Source organism: Lepidothrix coronata, unplaced genomic scaffold (assembly GCF_001604755.1).
Source record: "Lepidothrix coronata isolate B3197 unplaced genomic scaffold, Lepidothrix_coronata-1.0 Scaffold310, whole genome shotgun sequence".
In the NCBI taxonomy this organism is placed as follows: Eukaryota; Metazoa; Chordata; class Aves; order Passeriformes; family Pipridae; genus Lepidothrix; species Lepidothrix coronata.
Window position 1 is genome coordinate 146,149 of NW_016690490.1, and position 22,078 is coordinate 168,226.

General features: G+C 35.3%; 1 protein-coding gene across 7 annotated transcripts in view; it reads left to right on the forward strand.

Moving 5' to 3' along the window:
- DEUP1 (deuterosome assembly protein 1) overlaps positions 1 to 22,078 on the forward strand; it is a 42,229-nt gene that overhangs the window by 12,081 nt on the left and 8,070 nt on the right. For 5 of the 7 annotated variants that reach the window (XM_017837776.1, XM_017837774.1, XM_017837775.1 and 2 more), the window contains 9 exons: positions 283 to 417; positions 3,343 to 3,450; positions 4,628 to 4,702; positions 5,782 to 5,994; positions 10,666 to 10,811; positions 11,431 to 11,536; positions 13,157 to 13,354; positions 14,341 to 14,427; positions 16,973 to 17,172. In XM_017837776.1, the coding sequence (XP_017693265.1) occupies positions 283 to 417; positions 3,343 to 3,450; positions 4,628 to 4,702; positions 5,782 to 5,994; positions 10,666 to 10,811; positions 11,431 to 11,536; positions 13,157 to 13,354; positions 14,341 to 14,427; positions 16,973 to 17,172 (1,268 nt within the window). Of the gene's footprint in view, positions 1 to 282; positions 418 to 3,342; positions 3,451 to 4,627; positions 4,703 to 5,781; positions 5,995 to 10,665; positions 10,812 to 11,430; positions 11,537 to 13,156; positions 13,355 to 14,340; positions 14,428 to 16,972; positions 17,173 to 20,836; positions 20,993 to 22,078 lie in introns of all 7 variants that reach the window. The other 2 variants (XR_001878484.1, XM_017837773.1) reach the window with 2 other exon arrangements.

Genomic DNA, 22,078 nt, shown 5'->3' on the forward strand with positions numbered 1-22,078 from the left:
TAAACATTATAAAGGAAGTGACTCTATGGGTAACTGCTATGAAGAACTTCAGCAGAGTTAAGTAGCTGTCAAATGAACCCATTTGAAATGTTAACTAACATTTATGTGAGAGCTTAGTCTTGTTCATCTATAATAGATTAACTTTATTAATTGATTTTTTGTTACATTGATTAAACATTTAGAATGCTGAAGCTGCAGTTGGTGTTTCTAGTTTAAAGAAAACTTTGGCCATGTGGTCATCTTTGATAGATTTTTTCATGTTCAACTCTGTTTTGTTTTTAGTTTTCAAAGTTGACACATAGTTATGAAAAGCTACAGTCACATCAATTAAAACACAAAAAGGTCAACAGTAGAGAAGAATGTGAGGAAAGCCTAGTGACATCGTCTGACCCAAGAAATTTATACAAGAAACTGGAGGTAAGAATACTTTGTTATTATATTCTGATTTTAATATCCCTTTAGAACTAATCTGTGATTTATAGCAGTAAGCTTTAATTTTCTCATAATTCTACAAAAATTATATAATTTTCTTGCTTTGTCAAGAAAGATGCATAGTTTAATATTAATATGAATTTTTTTTAAGTGTAACTATAAATAAATGTTACTGTTTTCCTGATTATTATATGTGTATATGTGGATTATATGATCTCATCAGACCTTTTACATATGCAGGGTACTGTCACATAATACCTACCATTAATTCAAGTTTTATAAAGCTCAGGACAACCTTGACCATGTTGGGTTACGTGGAAAAAAAAGATTTAGGTTTGGAAAACTGCTTGTTGCACATATATCTTGACAGCACCTGTGTAGCTGAGACAATCCACAACCTTGACCTCAGTGCCTGGTTTCCCAAAGTAAAGCCTGAGGAAGGATTAGGCACTTAAAATACCTGCCACAGAATCCAGCATACTGATTGGGGGACTAGATAATAGGTGCTGAGAACAGAATCCAGTCGCATTTCCTATCCCTTTGGACACAGAATGGATTGTAGTGGACCTGTTCTTGGATACAGGATGATACTTATTTCTGATCATAATTCCCAGCCTTATCTTCTCAGAGTTACAGTTTACTTTACAATCTGTGGATTAATCAAATGTTTATTGGACCAGCAGAAAAGTTAGGCAACACAGAGAACTGGCATGTAGAGAGTGTGCTTGGAAGTGGTGGCTTCTCCCCAAATACTTCTCTGGCTCCATTCACTGGTGCAGAAACTGGTATCCAGTCTCAGTTCTTATAACTGAGTGATATAATCTCTAGCTGTGCTAACTTTTGCTGCTTCTTTTTTGCTTACCCAATAAATTTGCTGGTATTCTGTGCAAAGTGAAGCAACTTCAAAAGGAAGAATTCCAGAGCCTGTTAAAAGATAACGTGTTTGTTGGGTAGAAAAATGAACATGAGAAGATTCTGCTTCCGATTCTGTCTGGAAGGATTATGAAACTGTCTTCCACATACGGGAAGAACAGTCTAACCTGTAATCTGATGAAGCATAGGAAGATCACAAAAAAAATTTGTACTTTCTCTGGCCATCCTCTGTAAAGAGCATAATAAAGTAGTATATGCTTAGAGCGCTTACCAAACTGGGTCCTGCAGGCAAAGCATGCAGAGGAATATCAATTGAAAGTGAGAGCTAGTTGCCTAGCTGCTAAGCATTGGGAAGATTTACACGTTTATGATGTAGATTTATGATGCAGATGATGTGGACACTGAGAATTTATGATCAAAAAATTAACCTCTAGTAGATTTTAAGTACTTTTGTACTTTAACTGTAATTAAGCAAGGTTTTAGGGTCTTTATTTTGGACTTGTCTGTCTTTTATGTTCTTCTATAAGATACAAGATTAACTTCTGCAACCTTCAGGTGACTGTACCTACACAGATATCCTAGACACATCGTAGTTCTCCATGATGTTGCTGTCTCTTCCACATGGAAGTTCTTACCATCAGAAAAGCTACTACGATTTGGACGGCAGCATAGCTGCCAACAGCTGCTACTACAAGAATAATAAATGGGCTATACATCTATCATTGTCTAAATATATCACTGCTGTGAAACTGTCTGATCGAGCTAATTTGAGAATAACCTTATTCAAGATTAAAATTTGAAAATAATGTAAGACAATGCTGTAATTTGATTAATTATGCAGTATGAAAAATAAGTGCTTGGAATATATTTAGCAAATTCTAGTATTCAGGAAATAATTACTGTGTTGAAAATTTACTAAGCTCAGCAGTAAGACCTTGAATCTAAAGTCCTCATTAAGTAGTCTGAAACTCCATTTGTATCATGTTTTATAAAATAGAAAGATATTTATTGTTTTAAATGCCAAGGCAGATATTAGGAAAGCCATGAAATAAGATTTGTATTAATCTATGTTGAAAAGCATTCAATTTTGTTTCCGTAGAAAAAAAATCTTATTTTTTAAATTTGGGGAATATGCCAGTTTAGGTTAATTATAAAACATCACCTGTCTTTTTGGAACAACATTTCCATTGTGAAAAAGGACATTCTCATAACAGTTTATTAGTTTCCACTGTATAAAGGATTACACTGTTATTTTGCTAACTTTTCAAACTAAAAGAGCAACAGCTCTAAACTGGAGTTCTCCTGCTTATTTTTTAGTATACTGCCTTTAAAGTCTATTTGTGAACATATAAGATCTGGTATGATCTAAAAGCAAATTCAAATACTCTATAAATATGAATGTAAGTGCAAATACAAAACCAGTATTAGATAAATCTGATGTAATAGAATTAAACAGAGTTTTGTTTAAACTAGGTGAACTCAGAACCCAAAGTAGCCATTGCAAAGAGGGCAAGAAGTAAAATTTATTCAAGGTAGCTGCTGACCCATCTGTTACAGAAAAATAAGAAGGCAAAAAGCAAGCACTCAAAACATGTGTCTGAATATTAAGGATTTGATTCCCTGTTGATTACTCTGCTTGACATTGATATAACTTTAAAGTCACAGGAACAACCATCCAGTAAAATGAATATATTATGGTAATAGTCTAATATCTATGGCAATTGTTTAAAATATTTTATATGTTTTATAATTTGTATAGTTTTATAATATATTTTATAATTTTTATTCAGGGATTATGTTTATCATCCATTTTTGTCAGATTAATATCCCTTAAGACTGGATTTTTTTCTGGTGGGGATGACTTGATGGCTGGTTTATATAATTGTTATTATTTTCTTCTTTCCAAAATTATGGAAAGATTATGTATTAATTACAAAACTAACTTTTTTTTAGAACTATACAAATTGCAAAAATATCTCGATTATGGAAAAGAGATATTTTCCCTACGTTTTCTAGTCTTGTTTTTCTGTCTTTCAGGAATTTAAATTGAGAGAAGGGGATAAGAATGGGACAATCTGCCAAAATTATCCTGTTTATTTGGATGCTCAACAAAAATTATTGTCCGAGAAATATAATTTATTTCAGGTAAAAGTCCTACCTTCCTGCTCTAGGAAGAAAATGAATGGCTTGCTCAGCCAGAACTTATTTTAACTTAATTTAAAAAAATTAAGCCCAGAGTGAATCTGATAATGCATGTCTATATTGGTAGTGAATATATTGCATTAGGTAAGGCAGGCCCATACTGGAAGATCTAATGATACATACAGTTATTTTACTTTAATTTTCTCATGTAAATGAGAAGATGAATAAGTATCATGATGAAAATTACAACATTTCTAAAAAAAAAAAAAATGACAAGTTATTTAAAAAGTTTCTTACCAAGTAGTATGTGCCATGACTATGTTGACTCAAATATAAAGTTCCTTCCAATCTGTTAGCCTTCGTTTTTTTGAAGATCATAAATATATACTAATACTGTTTATGCAGAAAAATGAGTTTTCATATGCTACTCCAGAATCACTCTTGCAGTTGTTTGCTGGATCACTTAACCCTTTTTTTTTTTAACATATTTTTCAGCTTTCTAGTTATGATTCAGTCCTTGGTTGACTTTGTGATTCTTTTTTACTCGCCAATTTGCTCATTACTTTTTTTATATATAGCCTATTGATCCAGCACATTTTAATTTTTTTAATTCCTTCCAATCCAGAACAAAATGTTGATTTAATGATGTCTTGATGACCTATCTTGCACTAAAAAAAAAAAAGAAAAAGAAAATAACTCACAAACCGCCTAGGCCACAAGACACCTTGAAAATTAAGTAAGGGGAAGCCAATTATGTTGCTGACTGGTAATTCCCTTTTCCACTGTTGCTAAGGTCATTGGATCTTAATCTAGTGAAGCTTTTTCTTAACGATTCCTATGAGACTCTTTACTCATATTCAGAGTTCCAAGAATGACAGTTAAGTTTTGGGTTGCTGAGACAATTATATTCCAACTATTGAACTTCCATACAAATGTGTTAAAAACCCAAGTCTTTGACTTGACAAAACTATTGACTGCTATATATTTATTATATAGTTAGACAAGTCAAAATAGAGTACTCAGTGATCATTTGCATTTTTCTGTTGAGGCTTTCATTGCCAAGAGTGAACTTTCTTTGAAGACAATTTTCTTCACAACTGTAACAGAACACCTGTTCCGATGGATTGTTACCCCTTAACTGTTTCAAAAGTGTTAATTGTTCCTGTGTCTTTGTCTCTAGTTGCTCTTTTGTGAGGTCTCTGATCGCCAGTTGGAGTCTTGCACTATATTTTTCTTAGGATGCATTGACACTTTGGTATGTCAGAGTCCATAACTTAGATGTCAAAGGGACCTTAATTTGTTATCTCTAGGAATGAAACTGCAAATTTCTTTTGGCTTTTCATTTGATATGCAGCCAATGGTCCATTCTGCTTAGGTTCTCAGCCAACACAAATTACAGGAACATAGTCAATAACATCAAAAGCTGTCTGAAGCATGACTTCTTGCAGTCCTTGTCAGTGAAATATGGTATTTGTAACCCTATTTATTTTTACGATATATTTTCTTGCTCAGCTTGGTGTCTGCACATGATATATGATTTTCAGATTATATTTAGCTGTCATTTTTCAACTAATTTTCAGTCTTCTGAAAGATTAGTACTGCTTGTTAATCTCCCAGTAGAGGGGCCCATGTGGACAGTTTTTTAAACAGCAAAAACGGTTACCATAGTAATTATGCTTCTTCACAATGCCTGTGAATTCAGAAATAGTGGCAAAACCAATTTTCTGAAGTTTTGGTTTTAGGATTTTAATTAGCACAAGAAACTGAATGAAGTGTAAGATCCTACAGAATGTGCAAATAATTCTTCCCCAGGTTTAAGGATAATGATCTCAAAGAAGTACAGTTCCTGTAGTAACTGAGCTGTTTATACATGAACTATGTAATGCTAGCCCCCTAGTCAAAGGTTAATATCTATCCTGAGGCGCACACACACACAACTCCTACTGAGTTCAATGAATCAAAGAGGAACATTTCTCGAATTATTTTCTATAGGCAACTGCTTTGAGTAGGTCATCATAATCACCTTTTTCACATTTGAGGATCGTTAACATTAAGTACCAGGAAAATACACAGCACGGTAGAAAAAATCCTTGAAAAAATTCTATGCCCTTGAAGGTTTCTGAAACATATTTTTACTGAGGGCAAGGAACATGAGACCAAAAAAAAAGGAAGTATCCTTTAGAGAAGTAATTAAAACTGTTCCAATTGTGCCACCTTTTCTAAGCAAATACTGGTGAAGATGTAAATAGCTTTATGATTTCAGTACTAACGGTTTGGTCCTAGCAATTTACATATAATTATTGAATTCATTTAAAATATTTTCTTGCTTTATAGAAGCAGACCCAGAATTATCAATTCCAAATACACAATAAGAAAAAAAATCAAGACAAGGTAATTACCTATGCCCAGCCTGAAAGTGAAAAGGATGATTTGATTATTGAAAAACTAAAGGCAACTGTGAATGAAATAGCAAGGAACAAGAATAAACTCGAAGAGGAAAATCTGAAGCTCCGTGAAGATCTAAAAGTTTACCAAAACCAGTGCCAGGTAGTAACGGTTTTTCATGGTGACTATGGAATTAATGCTGGAAAATTAATTACTTAGGAGTATACTTTTAAAAGTTGTATTGAGATGCCTACATAAAAGATCTGTACATTAGATGTATTCTTTGCAGGAACACAGAATGATCTGTGAACAGTATGATTTTTTTTTTAGTAAATCAGAAATGGGTTTGATTTGTAGTAGTATATTTTTTCTTCTCTTGTTTACCTAGAGTTTTATAACTTTCCTATATCCATAGCATCTCCAGGAATATAGCCTAGTTCACTTGGTTCCTTGTATTCAAATGACTTCTATGAAATCTCTTTATCTGATTTATACCTTGTTGCACACTGTGCCTTATAGCAAGTAAATAAGTATATAGAGAAATGTGCAGTATACTTTGTTATTTTTGAGGGGAGATTTGCAGTCAATGAATTTTTAAGTTGCTCTCCATGTAAAGAACCATTAGTTTTTACCTTACCCCTAGATCACTGTTTTCCAGCATAGCACTGATCTATGAAGACACCCATTTGCGCCTCTTCTTTTGGTCTTGGTATATGAGTTCTGACAAGATTGAGATAATACAAGATCTTTACAGCCTTTTTTACTAGCTATGTTTGAAACAGATCGGGAATGAGATTCTCGTTGCTATTTTTTTCTGGTAGCATATATCATTTATGCTTTTGCTTATTTATTTAAGCACTTCTAGGTTCAGTAATATATTGAATGGCCTCTAGTAACTTCAGCTCTTTCTGGAGAAAGATCCATTTCTGCTTATAGACAGCCTTGCAGAGTTATAACAGCATATGCAATAAACTTTATAGGAATTAGCGTACATGTGGCAGAGGTTAATTTCAGGTGTTGTCTGAACAGCCAAGTCATGTCATTTGCACACTAGTTCACTGAGTCTATTGCCTTATACAAGTTATTGGTATACAAGCAAAACCTCTGTTTTGGTGCCTGTTAAAAAGCCTGCCACCAAAAGCAGTGGGACTAAAATACAGAGTGGAACAACCATGGCATTTGGAGCAAGCGGATAGATGCTGCAAGATGGAGAGAGTAGATGTCATGTGCTGTAGCCTTTAAGAAAATCTTCAAACAGGAGGAATTTTGGAATCCTGCAGAAAATACAGGAGGTGTAGGAAGCACTGAAGATGTTTTAAGTAGAAGTGGAGATAGATGTACATAACATTGTTACCTAAAGGGCAGAAAGTTGCAGAATAACTGTGTTGGTGGTGTGGAACACTGCTGTATTAGAAAAACTGCATTTGGAAATAGCTGCATAAGGTAAACTGATGTAACGTCAATTTATAGTGAAAAGGGGTAGCTCAGAGGAAATATCTTTTTTAGGAATGTCTGTATGAGAAAGAAGGAAGTGTGAGGGCTGCTGTCAGCCAGAAACAGTCAGCAGGTTTGCATGAAGGAGAGATAGGTGGAGGATGGGAATAGTCGAACGTGATATAGGTAAAGGAGGGAGCAGTAGATGGGAATCCTGGTGTGAAGAAGTCTGATGGCAATGAAAGCAAGACATTTATTGTGCCTCATATATCCTCTATGCCTATGACCATTTCATTTGTGCTGCTAAATACTTCTTTCATGCTATTAATTAGCAAGTGATAAAGTGAAATGTATGGAAGACCAGTTTGTTGGCTGTACAGAAAATACAAAGTTTAGAAAATCCAAATGGACACTGCAGTCTATTTCTCTACCTTATGAATTATCTGACAAACTTATCTGCAGCCATACATGGGAGGCAGCCTGAAAACATCACACAGGGATCTTGGTTCTTGAAAAGTCTGCATTAAACTGCTAGACACTAATTTACATAGAAACACATCATATAATTGTATTTAAAACATTGAACAGTGGGTTGGCATTGGGAAGGTTTGGTAGTTGGGGTGCTCCAGGGATGGCCTCTGTGAAAAGCTGCTAGAAGCTTTCCCTGTGTCTGACAGAACAAGTGCCAGCTGGCTCCAAGATGGACCCACCACTGGGCAAGGCCAAGCCCATCAGTCACAAACACCTTGGGGATAACATATTCAAGGAGGGAAGAAAAGAGCCCTGCGCAACCACAGTCAGGAGGAAGGAGTGAGAATATGTGAGAGAAAAAGCCCTGCAGACCCACAGTCAGTGAAGAAGGACAGGGAGGAGGTGCTCCAGGTGCCAGAGCAGAGATTCCCCTGCAGCCCGTGGTGCAGACCATGGTGAGGTAGCTGTGCCCCTGCAGCCCAGGGAGGCTCATGGTGGAGCAGAGATCCACCTGCAGCCCCTGGAGGACCCCATGCCAGAGTGGGTGGATGTCCAAAGGAGGCTGTGGCACCATAGGAAACCTGTGCTGGCGCAAGCTCCTGGCAGGATGTGTGACCCCATTAAGTCCGCACTGGAGCAGGTTTTGTGGCAGCATTTGTAACCCCACAGTGGGGGACTCACTCTGGAGTAGCCTGTTCCTGAAGAACTGCACCTCATGAAAGGGACTCACACCAGAGCAGTTCGTGAAGAACTGCAGCCCATGGGAAGGACTCACATTGGAAAAGCTTGTGGAGGACTGTCTCCTGTGGGAGGGATCCCACACTGGAGCAGGGGAAGAGTGTAAAGAATCCTCCCCCTGAGGAGATTTAGTTTTTATTTCTCATTATCCTGCTCTGATTTGATTGTTAATAAATTAATTTCCCCAAGTTGAGTCTGTTCTGCCCATGGCGGTAACTGGTGACTGATCTCTCCCTGCCCTTATCTTGACCCACAAGCCTTTCTCTCATGTCTCTCCCCTGTCCAGCTGGGGAGGGCAGTGATAGAGTGGCTGTGGAGTGCTGTGGTGGGTTAACCCACCACAAAACAGGATTGAGTAGAACTAGAGCTGATCAGGAAATTTTTGAGGTTTCGTTTTGGTATCAACCGTGCCAAGCTAGTCAAAGCAAAACTTTTCACAGAAGAAAAGAGAAGGTTTGGTAAATTTTCAGCTTGAAATAGACTCTTTATAAGTTGCATTTTATTTGATGTTCTCTAAAGAAAACCTAAATTTTTCTGATGCAAAATTAATTTTAATGTTGGTGTTTTAACCGGATGCAATAAATATTTTCTAAAATAATAAGTGGTGTATATATATATTTTTAAGTGTTATGTGAAGCAGTGAAACTCTTGACCTGAAGGACTGTTTCAATTATTATTGCAGCTGCTGCTGTGACTGCTGTTCTTCCTGCTACTACTTTAATTCACAGAAGAAAATACAATTTATGTAAATACGTATGATGACTACAGTCCGCCATAGACAATATCACTTCTGCCACACAGTTGTGCAAAATTCATTTCCTTTATCCACCCCAGAATGAAATCAGAGGGGTAACTGTCTCCCAGGTTCATATATTATAAAATAATTGTAGCTATTTCTTGAATGTTGAAGTCATGAAGATGATAATAAGCAAGTCTTGCAGACAATTTTAACAGTTCATTAAGCTTTATTTCACCTGCATAGGCCCCGACTTGCATTTCAGTATTTAAAAAAGCTCTCTTGGCCTTAACGTAACAAAGGATAAGATGAATTAATCCATATATGCAGCACTTGCAAAAAAAAAAAAACCAACAACGTAAAAGCACTTCATATCTGTCTTCAGCAGCCCTTTCAGCCAGAAGAAAACCACAGGCTTCTTGAAAGGAAGGTCATTCTCATATGAGGCTCTAAGGGAAATAAACCTTTGAAGTTCTTTCTTGCAGTGTCATTTCTGGATTCCAGTTGTCTTTTGAAACTTTAGAGGCTTGGCTTTATTTTTGCTTTTAAAGATGGAAACTATGTTCAAATAAAATTAAGAAATTATGAGAAATACTAATGTTTTCAGTGCAATGGTTTTAAAGGTAAAGGATCAACATTCTTGGAAAAATCCTTTTTTTTTTAATCTGGAACATGCTTTTTGATCTTAGGTGACAAGAAATAAATATTCTCTGAATATTATTATTGCAAGAACTGATTATTATTGCTACTTTTGTTATTCGTGAGTTATATTTCCAAGTCCTTGTCTTTAGTATGTTTTCAGTTTATTTTTGTGGAATTCTGATTTTTTTTTTGAAGTTCATATTTTATTATGCCAAATTTAACATGTCTTCAGGTTATCTATCACATTATCAATCAGAAATTAGAAGTAAAGCAGAGATATGATTTGTCAAGTCCCTAAGAAAAATCTTTTTGTGATTTTTTGAACATTTTGTGATGTTCATTTAAATAAGCAATTAACACCATGCCGATGGACCTAGTTTTGGAGATGATTTCTATAGCATTGTACTTTTCAAGCTTATAAATTTGGAAATGCTGTTAAGAAAAAAAAAGGAAGTTACTTATGGCACTAATTCCTGCATGTGAAACATGTTCTATGATGCTGCTAAAACAAGCAAACTATGTATTTTAGATGCATTTAGTACAATAAAGAACTTCTGAATGATGTTTCCTATGATAGTTTCAGAAACAGATGCATTGGAACATTGCAAGATCTAAAGAATATTCAGCATCTGATTTTTAGATGAGATTTCTGAAGAAGGGAACTGACAGGAAAGCAATACCTTTTACAGAAATTAAAATCATGTATGTCCGTTCATTTAAATTATACAGGTCTTGAATACAATGTGTTCCAATATAGCATTTTAAGCTGTCTGATTTTATTTAACTGTTTATGCATTTGTTTGTTTCTTTAGAATATGGAGGCAGACTTTTCAGAAATGAGACATGAGCTGCAGTCACGGGATGGTCTCTGGAGAAGGATGCAGCTGGAATGCCAGCAGTTGCATACAGAATTATTGAAAATCAAAGAGTACAAAGATACGCAGGAAATTCAAATAAAGTATGTATGTTGAAAACAATATTTAAATTAACAAGTACTTCTGAGCTAATGACTTTTTTCTTACATTTTATTTACATTAACTCTGTTTAAAAAGATACTCTGGATTCAAATATCAGATCCTAAACAATTTTAGGCTGAGCATTTTCATTGGTAATTATATATGACAAGATTTCAGGCAGTGGATGCAGACTCTGTTAAAAGGCTGTAATGATGCTGAGATCTTTACAAATCAAGGCATTTCATATATTTCTACCAATGTGTTTACAGTCTTTCATTTTCTCAGCATTAAAACACCTTGGAAATAGTGCAATTAAGACTCTCCCTGACCTCCTTTGAATAAAATGTTTGTGTTTTTATGGTTTATCTACTCTGCTGCAGCCATTTGAGATTATATGAAATACCAGTCTACAAGAGCTTTCAGGATTATTCCTGTATATACTTGCAGTGTCGTGAACCTCTAGACATCTCCCACCTGGTTTAGGCCAAATGTTGGTTGTGGTTTGTTTTTTTTCATCACCAAGCAGGTGTTCCACAGTACTACACTGTGGAGAGGATACTGCAGGGTAAAGAGTATTGAACTTTCTGCTTGTTTCATGTTTTGTTTATTTCTTATTTAAAGGCATCAATCATCTCGTGTTCAACTTACTGAGCAACTAGAAAATAAAAACACTGAGTTATTACTATTTGCAGAAAGTCAAGAACGCCAACAAGAAGAGCTAAACAAGGTATTTCCAGATCTGAACTGCAGTGTCGGATTTTTAGAAGAGAGGAGGGTATGTGGATACGCAGAAGAGAGCAGGAGAATACACTGTAGGTTTAGGAGAGCATGGAGGTTTCATATGTGAAAAAGATTTCATATATGGTTGCATTTCTGGAGGTAGTTATGTAGATGTAAAATTGACATTCTGATTCCCGTGCAGTAACTACCTACATCATTGAAATAATGGGAGAGTGCATGCCTAAGCACTACTGTGATTCAGATAATGCCGTGCAACTAATAAAGCCTGCAAGGCTATGAGTAATTAATAGCCTATAGGAGGTAAGCTGTAGCTTGTAGGTGGTCTCAGGATATGCAAACACATCAACTGATACAAGTTAGTACAGCAGATACCCACACAAGGCTAAGCTTAATCAGGTACCTACTATGCAGTCTAGGGCAGTGCTCTTTAGTTTGAACCATGCATCACATTGCATTGCACATTTCAGAAGTGCTGTGAGCAAGCAGCCGTGGCATGGCACTGTGGAATGGTGGATGCCTTGGCAGGCCAAAATACTTTGAATGTAGAGGATGCTCAGAACTCATCTAACAGGCATGTCGTGGTTTTGCTGAGTAGCAGTGTAAGCAAGAATCACAGAATTGTTTGGGTTGAAAGGGACCTCTGGAGATCATCTAATCCAACACCTCTGCCAAGGCAAGGTCACCTAGAGTGAGTTACACAGGAATGCATCCAAGTGGGTTTTGAATGTCTCTGTTTCGATGAAGCTGACTTGGATGCAAGAATTTTGGCATGACAGTCATGATCAAGCTCTTAGGTTTTTTGCATTTACATCTTTTTGTTTAAAATTCTAACATTTCTGTGCAGTTTCCATAAATAAAAATGAAATGTCATCTGTTACTCATTGTGTACAGTACTGCAAGGAATTAAAATGGGTTCAAAAGTTGTTAGGCTGGTGTTTGTAATTTTGTTTCTTAGACAATAAAAAAATCTATCAGCACTAAACTGTTGGTTGTAGTAGAAAGATTATGAAAACAATCTTTGTGTTGATACTTTGAAGAACTCTGCACAGGACATAGTGCAGAAAGTTTGACCTAAATTTTTATATGTAATGGTAGGAAAAATTCTCATAAAGTGATTTACCATATATACCCTTTATTTCTAACATAGTTTCTTATTAAAGGGTCTCTAGATCAATTTATTTATATTGGTCCTGAGTTAATTTAGGTTTCATTAAACTTATTTTAAACTAACTTAGGAGCAATATAAATAAATCATACTTAAGCTTATTGAGTGGATATTTTCTTGGATATTTACCATAAATTTCAATATTTTATTTTTATTACTTTCTTTTAAAACGTTAATTGAAATATGTTATATTTTGTTCATTGCTAATACTAAATATGCAAATGAAAGTACAAGAGAAGTGTTGAAAAAAGATGTAAAAATAAATAAAGCTCTGTGCGCTGACTCATGAAGACATTTTATTTTACAATCTCAAAATCTCTGAATCAGTTAGAAGAGTTGGTGTCTTGGAAGCAACAGCAAAAAAAGTCACTGATAAGTAGCAAGTGATGCAATGATATTTACTGCACAACATTTTTTCTTTTTGAAATGTATTTGCTACAGATAAGAAACCACATTTATCGAGAGGAGCAGTCCCATTGCTCTGAGCAGGAAAGAATGAAGACAGAAATCTCTGACCTGACAGAGGAGCTTCATCAGAAGGAGATCACTATAGCAACTATCATGGAGAAAGCTACTCTTCTGGAAAGACAGTTAAAAATGGAGTTAGAGACAAAAGATAAATTGTTAGCAAAACAACAGGTATGCAAGCAGGCAAAACCATCTTACATCATTTTACTCCACACTATTGATAATGACATTCCTTATCGGTGGAAAAAAGACATTACATTTCTCATGTAGTTTTCATCAGTAGTGCTGTAGTATCTGTGTAGTATTACTAAAGCAGCCAAATTGACACTGGAACACAAAAGCACTAATAAATGTCAACTGTACATCCAAATTGCAGTTTTTTCTTACTAGATTTCAACATGCAAAAGATCTTGAAAACTTCCAAGTTGTGGTTATTATATGTGCTTTATCACTAGAACTGTTTATTTGATTATCTAGAAAGTTTCTAATTTTTAGTGTTATATAAAGCTCTTTCTGCACAGAAAATTCTTATAATTTTAGAGCTGGAAACTCTCAAGATAACGGTGTTTTAATGGCAAATTACAGTTTTAAAAACAAATGTTATCTTCATTATTTAGTTTGTAAACAAAAAAAAACCTTTATATTTATAGGTTTATGGTTGACTGTGGGTTTTCTGAGAGGGTCACTACATATTGAAAATTGTGATTAATTTAATAGTTTACTTTTGTCAATAGGGAAGTTAGTGTTTGGGGAAGATTAGAGATGTCCACTAGTGTGTGGCGCTCTTTACCAGGTCACATTCCTGATCATATCACTGAAAGAGTAGATGTCATTTCTAGGCATCATGACTAGGATTTCATTAAGTTTCTGTGACCTGTAAAATCTGTCCCTCTTTGTATCTCATAACTGCATGTGAACTTCCTTTTTTTCATAAGTCTTTACTTCTTTCAAAAAGGTAAGTAAAATCAGAGACATTTGTAAATCTTCTATTGATGGCTTAATGCTTCTTTCTGCTTTATCGTTGCTGTATTTAAAAATATTATACTAAGTATTGGTACTACTTAATTAAATAAATTAAACTGAAATATCTATACTCAGTGTTATTCGAGTTAACAGTAATATTCTTGTATTTAACTAAGAATTTAATCTTTTCCTAGTTATTGGAATTCCAATACCAAGTTATCAAATCTGAAAACACACATCTAAAAGAGATGGTGGAAAACCAGGAGCAGGAAAGTTGCATGGTAATTTTTTTAAATATATGAAGTATGGAGAACAGTTATGTATACTTACTGTAAATGTAGATTGACACCATGACAGATTTAGAGATTTTTGGCTTGCATAAAGTAAATAAATAAAAATAAGGTGTGCAACATAATCAGAACCAAGTGGTGTTCACACACAGCATGAAGACGGTTATAGCTAGGAGTAATTTCTACCTTAATTGTATTAAACAATAAGCTAAATTTTTCAGTAACTGTCTAGACACTAAACAGTTTCTGGGAGCCTATTTTTTTGTAAGTGATGTCACTTGTTTAGGTTTAGACAGTCACCCTCACAGACACAAAAATATGTCCCTTTTAGTATTTTACACCTTTGTTCATATGTTATTTACCTAACAGTGTAGAAAACTGACACATTTTGCTCCACCCACCTTATTTTCAGAGTTTAGTATTTGTTTCTCTCCAAACAGGAGATGTTTAAAATTTAATTCATAAAAAGTGTGCCATAAGGTTATGTAGAACTTTAGTTTATAAAGATACCTGCTGCCTACCACAAAAACTTCAAAATGCCCCCTGCTTACAGAACATCTGCAGTTACTCTATCATTAAAAAAACCCAAACACTGGAATGTTGTTTGTAAGTACTGAGGTAAATACATTTTTGGGGGATTTGTAGCCTGTTAATTGTCTTACTGTATCTGACAAATGCATGAAAGAATGTCATGTATATCCACACCCTTAAAAAAATAGCATATATATCTGTCAGTGATTTCTTACCTATATATACATATACTCTACTATGGATATATGTGTATTTATATATTATATATTATTGTGGAAACAAAGATGGATGTGTGCATGCATGTCTAGCTCTTCTCTACAGTGATACTCTCCTTGAAGATTGGGAAGAGCTGTCTGACAAGAGTCCTTGGATGCCTCACATGGTTTTTAAATTTTAGCAGTAAAATCCAGTTACTACATATACCAAGGTCAATATACATTTCAGTGGATTTGTGGGCTTAATAATTTGTTCCTGCTTTACTAAAGTATTGTGAGGATCTAAACAATAAAGACTGTGAAAAATTTGATATTCAGATTGTGAAATATTTGATATTCACATTCCAGGAACTGGGGAGATTTTTATGGATGCATTTGTGCTGTATGGTGGAGCACTACACAGACCTCTCAGACTTGTGTCAGCCTAAGTCAGTGTGGTGTAATGCGTCATCAGACAGGGTTACTTTCAGGGTTTAGATTTCAAAAGAAACATAGCTGTGCCAGCTCAGTTTTGGGGTTACATGCCATTGTAACTTAACTGCTGATTCTAGATCTATTACTGTTAGGATGAGTTAGCATTCTCCTTCTTCCTCTGTTGTGCCACTCCTCCCACTTGCAAGACATAGCTGAGCCCCTGCTCCCCCATCATTACAAAAAATATTAATTTTTCTTATACTTTCTAGCATTTCTATTCCAGCTTGGCTCATAAGTTTCCCTTAAAAGTAGCTAAGCAAGGCAAGATTCACAGGAAGAGGTGACATCAAACCAGCTAGTGCAAGGAATAGACAAGGTTTCAGGTGCAGGAGCACAGTTGTGCTAGCAGTATACTAAGAACCAAACCTGTAATACTCATGAGTTACCGGGTTCCAAAGGAATAAGGTAAATCTGGAAATATATGAAAGAACAACGTAATAAAATGCAAGGGGTTTTAGTGTTTTGTGTGCAATCTGATAAACATTTTGAGAATTTCCTGTTGGTGACAGTACACTGTTTTGGCAAATAGATTACACAATCCAGTGCAGTACTCTGCAGAGAGATAGTTCCAAAATAGCTAGCTCAGGTGTGCAGTATAGGCTTCATGGAATAAGTGATGGGAGAAGAGAAGAAAAGAGCAGAGTGTCCTGGCTAGACAACTTCCTAAGCTAATCTCCATTGCCCCTTTTGGTATCCTAGTGGATGGGCTCTAGCCCCTGGTCACAGTGCACACGTGGCTTGCACTTTGAGTATTTTGACTTGTATGCCACATGGGCTGACCCAGTGAGAAGCAGAGTTTAGTAACAGACAAAATGCTCCGTGCTAATGTGGCTTTACTTTACTGCCTCTGAAACTGAAGGTGACTGTCTCAACACAGGTGTTAAATTGTGCCTGTGCACATACCCTCTATCTAGGATAGTAATGAACTTCTATAATTTTTCTTGTTATTTTTGGAGGAATTGTTACTGGAGGGAGCAATACAGTCTGCAGCTATAGCTGTTATGGTTGCTTTTATGTCATCAGTTTTGCAAAGCAAGCGATGAATTTACAACAATAATATTCTGAATGTATGTTTATTGAGAAATTTTAATTTGTTTTATTGTGTTATAGAGGCTGTTTTTCTTTCATTTTCATTTATCTGCAGTGATTTTTTTTTCTGGAGGCAATTATCTTGGTTTGCTCTAAATGCTGGATGATTATATATGGTATCTAGGTCTTTCTTTAGCATGGAACATTGTTTTGTGTTTGCTTGTTAAAAATACACCCATTTATTGTGGAAAAAATAACTACGTAATGATGGTTTTATCTCTTCACAGAATATAGATTTATGTAACAAAGAACATGGAAATTTCACAGCTTCTGTTCACAAAATGAAACATGAGAATTTAAGACTAGAAAATAGTGTTGCTAAACTACAAAATGACAGAGAAATATCAATACTGGGTTGCACAGATACATATGGAGAAACAGAGCACAGCTACCAAATCCATTCAAAGATGCAAGAAAAGGAAGAGAGGTAATAATTAGATTGTACACATATATCAAACTTCCTGTAAGTGTTTTGGAAGCATCTATCTGGGTAAAACTGTTAAGTTTTTTCTGTTTCTGTTCATTCAGAACTCCCACCAACATAAATATCAGAACTAGTTAGTATATTTGTAAGCAGTTCCTACATTTTTCTGGGTGGCTGATGGAATTTGGCAATAAATGAAGTTCAGAAATGTTTTATCCCTATTTTAGTATTTAGCACATGAAACAACTTTAAAAACTTTTCATGTGCTGCTCAAGTTATCCCAAGTTCCAGGTTTTGCAAAACAGGACAGACTGTATTTTTACTGCCAAAGAAAAACAAGACAAGGAAAGGATATAAAAACCAACATGAGAGGTAACTGCTCCATGGGAGGTTATCTTAATAAGCAGTTTGAACTACAACCCCTGCTGAAAAGGTTTGTGTCCCTCCAGTTTAATTTGTTGGAAGTTTCATTAAATGTATTTTAATGCCTTGTCTGGTTTTGGTGTTCTGGGGTGACCTGATTTTTGAAAGAAACATAATTTCAGATGCCCTGAGTAAGTCATTACTACAATAAACTCCTTGTTAGGGAAAAATAATGAGACTTAAGAATACTCAGACTCATAGAAAACATTGTAGTGATGACTTTCTTCTTATTTCCCTGTATTCAGTGAGGCACTGAATTACCTTCATGGCATTGCAGGAAAAAAAAGAAAACAAAGTCCCTGCTAAGCAATATTTCACAGTACAGGAAAGTAAAAATTAATAGGAAGCTAAATGTTTTGATCGCTTGTAATAAAGAACTTACATGATAGCACTAATATAAAATAGTTCTGTGAAGCAAAGTTGAAATAGTTGCAGCCAAAATTGTACATTTTATGATTTCAAACTCCTACATATAGTTTTTTGGCAAAATACAAAATTATTTTCTTTCTGCAAAATAGAGTGCCACCACAATGTATTTTTGCCTAGAAGTTCCTTTTCAAGAAGGTTGTTTAGTGTTGGACATAGTATTCATGTTTATATAAATAAAGAGATATATTATATGTATGTGTATATATGCATATACATAATGTGCATATATATAGACATAAACAGAAGTGGCAGTTATGGCTGTTTTCCTATGAAGTTTCAAATGATGTTGAAGGTTTTGCAGAAACAAATATTTACGAACCAAGATACAGATTATTCTGCATCTGTAAGTCTCATAACTTCACCAAAATTGGTCAGTGCAATTTTTGCTCATGCTTCCACTCTTCTCAAGCGAGAAAAAATAGAATTTTCCCCATTTTCTCAGAATTTACAATTGTACATAAGGGACTGTGAAATTTCATTTATGAGAATGTACATGTATGAGACAATAGAACTATGCCCGTAATTTGCAAAATTTTGATTTCATAGCCGTTGAAGACCAATGTTGAACCAAAACTGGGAGAGTTAACCTTTCCCATAGCAGAAATCTTAGCCACACTACAGAACACAATATAAATTATAATTGATAGGATGAAACAGATATATTGAGTCTAGTTTTCAGGATCTAAACCACACATTTGAATTCCTGAATTAAAAGCTATCTAGCTAAATAAATACATACACAGATTTCCAAAAATCTGCAAATTTCATATGTACTGTATATGCACATCAGCCAGCCAGTCTTTTTAAGATTGGGCCCTCTCTATACTATCAGTTCTCAGTTCCCAGACAGGGGACTACCTCAAAATTTTCCCAGAAAACTAAAATTAAATTTTCAATCATCAAATATATGCAGATAAACCAGGGAATTGATGTTGGTTGAGTTAAAATCTGGGGTATGTTTATTTTATTGTGAGCATAAACCCTGTTATTTCTGGTTTAATTTGCAGTTCTGTTTCCATGGTAATTATGGCACTGGAGAAAGGGCACAAAAACTTTTTTTACATAGTAAAAAAATAGAAAATATGGTGTTTGTGCAAGGGAGGGGTATATATATATATTCTACGGTATTTTTCAGTCATATCTCTCAATCAGTACTGGAATCCTGGGTATGGGCACCATGATGACTTAGAAACGAGACCTCTAAAGAAAACAGGAAATTCCAGGAAGTTATGTTAGCAATTTAAAAAGCAATACGATTTCTTCTTTCTTTCAGTGTACAGTGAATTTCTAAACATTACAAAGTAAGATATGCAGGAATAGCATCTTTTTGCTAAAAAAGGACTGTGCCCACATTCTACCTGTAACCACCTCAATTAAATACTGTTCTCTTATATGATTACTTCTAATTGCCATTTACATAAGCTTTCCCCAACCTCAAGATTTCAATCCTTTATTTAGACCTTGACCACATACAGTTGATTTATATTTTGGCATGGTTGAAGAGGACTTTCTCTGATGAAGCTGATGTGTTTAGTTTGTTTCTTCCAAAATTAAAACATGCATGTGAGTTCCCAAATGAAAAACTATCTATTTACCATAAAAATATGCACAAAATACATACTGGGTCAAGCCAGAATGCACTTTCATCATATGGCAAAAGTGAAGGGTAAAGGCGAGAACTGAATGGCTGCTAAGGTAGCTGGGGATTGCTTAAATGATGTGTGTTGACAGTGGAGTATCTGTGCTAAGGAGGTTTTCACCACCCTTTGGAGGTCACACACTCTTAGTCACACTCATCACTGTATCAGTTATTGCAATAGATAAAGTGGAAGCAGTGAAAACAATCTCTTCATGAAAATACATTTTATCCGTTTTTAAAATGTAGCTAGCAGTTAGATTTGCAAGGTAGAAGCATCGACACAAATTCTTGAAGACATTCTGGTCATTAAAGATCTGTTGTTTTCTTTCTCAAGACTAGTTATGTCAACCAGCACAGGCTGTGCAAGGAATTTGTTTTGAAGTCATTGACTGCATAGGGACCAGGCTGATTTTATATACGAGTCTGGAAAGATGATGCCTGTTTATATAAATTCCCTTTGTCAGGACATAATTCTTTTGCTTCTTGTCCCATATGTCACCATGTCAACAGTGATATTATTTTTGTGCAGTATGTGTACATGTTAAATACCCTATGAAGTAATCCCACTGAAAACATGAATTACTCAACTGCAGTTACAGTGTATTTGCATTGCTAGTCTTAACAAGTGGACAGTTTTTTAAAAATTTGCAGATATTTGCCTACTTGTACATTTGTGTAGTAGATCTCTGGTCTTAGATATTATTTTGCACTGAACTGATAGAAATGTAACCCCCAGCTGTAAACACTGTCCAAAGTAAAGGCATAGTATCCATATCAAAGTACCTCAGGGTAGGTGTCATGATTTTCAAAAATACCAAGCAGCCCCAGCGTGGATTACAGTAGGAAGTGGAGTTCATTTTAAAAATCAGTCCTTTATTTTGGGGATGGGGGAGGGGGGGTGCAAGGGAGCAGTATCTGTTCTGCAAGCTACCATAACTGCAGGCACTCAAGTCTGAAAATTCTGGTCTTAAAGAAGTAAACTATAAGACAGCAGTAATAATTGTTATTAAACACATAGAGAAGCAGTTTTGAAGGGAAAAAAAGAACACGGATCATATAGATTTCATATGTATATAAGTTTAGAGAGAAAATTACCTCCAAAAAGGTCAGAACACAAGATGAAAAAAAAAAATCTGTGATTTTATTATTCATGCCATTTATCTTCAATTGTGGCAGGTTTTCACTGTGCCCTTCATCCAAACAATATCTGGAATGTACTTTAAAATAGGGAGGGGAAAAAAAAGCAGAAAGGTATTTTCCTGTGCCCAAAGAGTAGAGTGTGTTTATGTAAAGAGAACGTGAAGGAAAGGAGAAAACTCTGCCTCCATAAAGGTAAACATTTTTGGTGATTTAGAAAACTGGAAGATGTAGTGAATAGTCTCAGAGAGTTTTATGTTAGAATGTTTAATATTATTATTATAGTAATAACAAAATTATAGTAATATAATTAATATAGTTTTGTGCTTATAATTTTGGTTTCTCATAGCATTCTTAAGATACTTAAGAGTATCTTAATCACTGCTTCTTTTATAATCAGAGAAAAAATACGTTCTTCATTAGTTCTCTGAGTTGTTCTACACAGTCCCTTTATTGAATACTCAGTTTCATGCTTCAGGGCTGTCTGGGTTTAACCTGGTGGGCAGGTAAACACCACACAGTCGCTCACTCACTCCCCCACCACCAGGGAAAGAACTGGGGTAAAATAAAGTAAAATTTGTGTGTTGTAATACATTTTAATAGAACAGAAAAGGAGGAGAAAATAACAATAATAATAATAATAATAATGATATAAGAATTGGAACATACAAAACAAGTGATGCATGGTGCCACTGCTCACCACCCACCAACTGATGCCTAGCCAACCTTCTCCCAGCTTTTAATTGCTGATCATGACATCATATGGTCTGGAATATCTCTGTAGTCAGCTGGGATCAGCTGTCCCGGCTGAGTCCCTTCCCAACTCCTTGCGTACCCCCAGACTCCCTGCTGGTGGAGTGGAGCAAGGAGCAGAAAAGGCCTTGACTCTGTGTGAGCACTGCTCAGCAGTAATGAAAACACTGTTTTCAGCACAAATCCAAAACACAGCCCCATACCAGCTACTGTGAAGAAAATTAACTCTACCCCAGCCAAAACCAGCAAAGGGCTTATATAAGAGCAGGTCCATCAAGGCTACACAGCCACCCTCTCCCAACACCAAATAATTTAAAGTAAGATTAGAAAATGATGTTGTGATCTTTCTGCAGAAAACAGTCTTTTCCCTGCACTTGGCAAGTTCTTGTTTTTATTTAAAAAGAAAAATGTATGCAGCACTGCATACTTTTGAATATTTATAATAATTATATTTTAGTGGCACAGAATATGCTCTTTAAAAGTTTTTATAGCTGCATTTCAAATTACTGAAGTGTTTTAGGATATTTG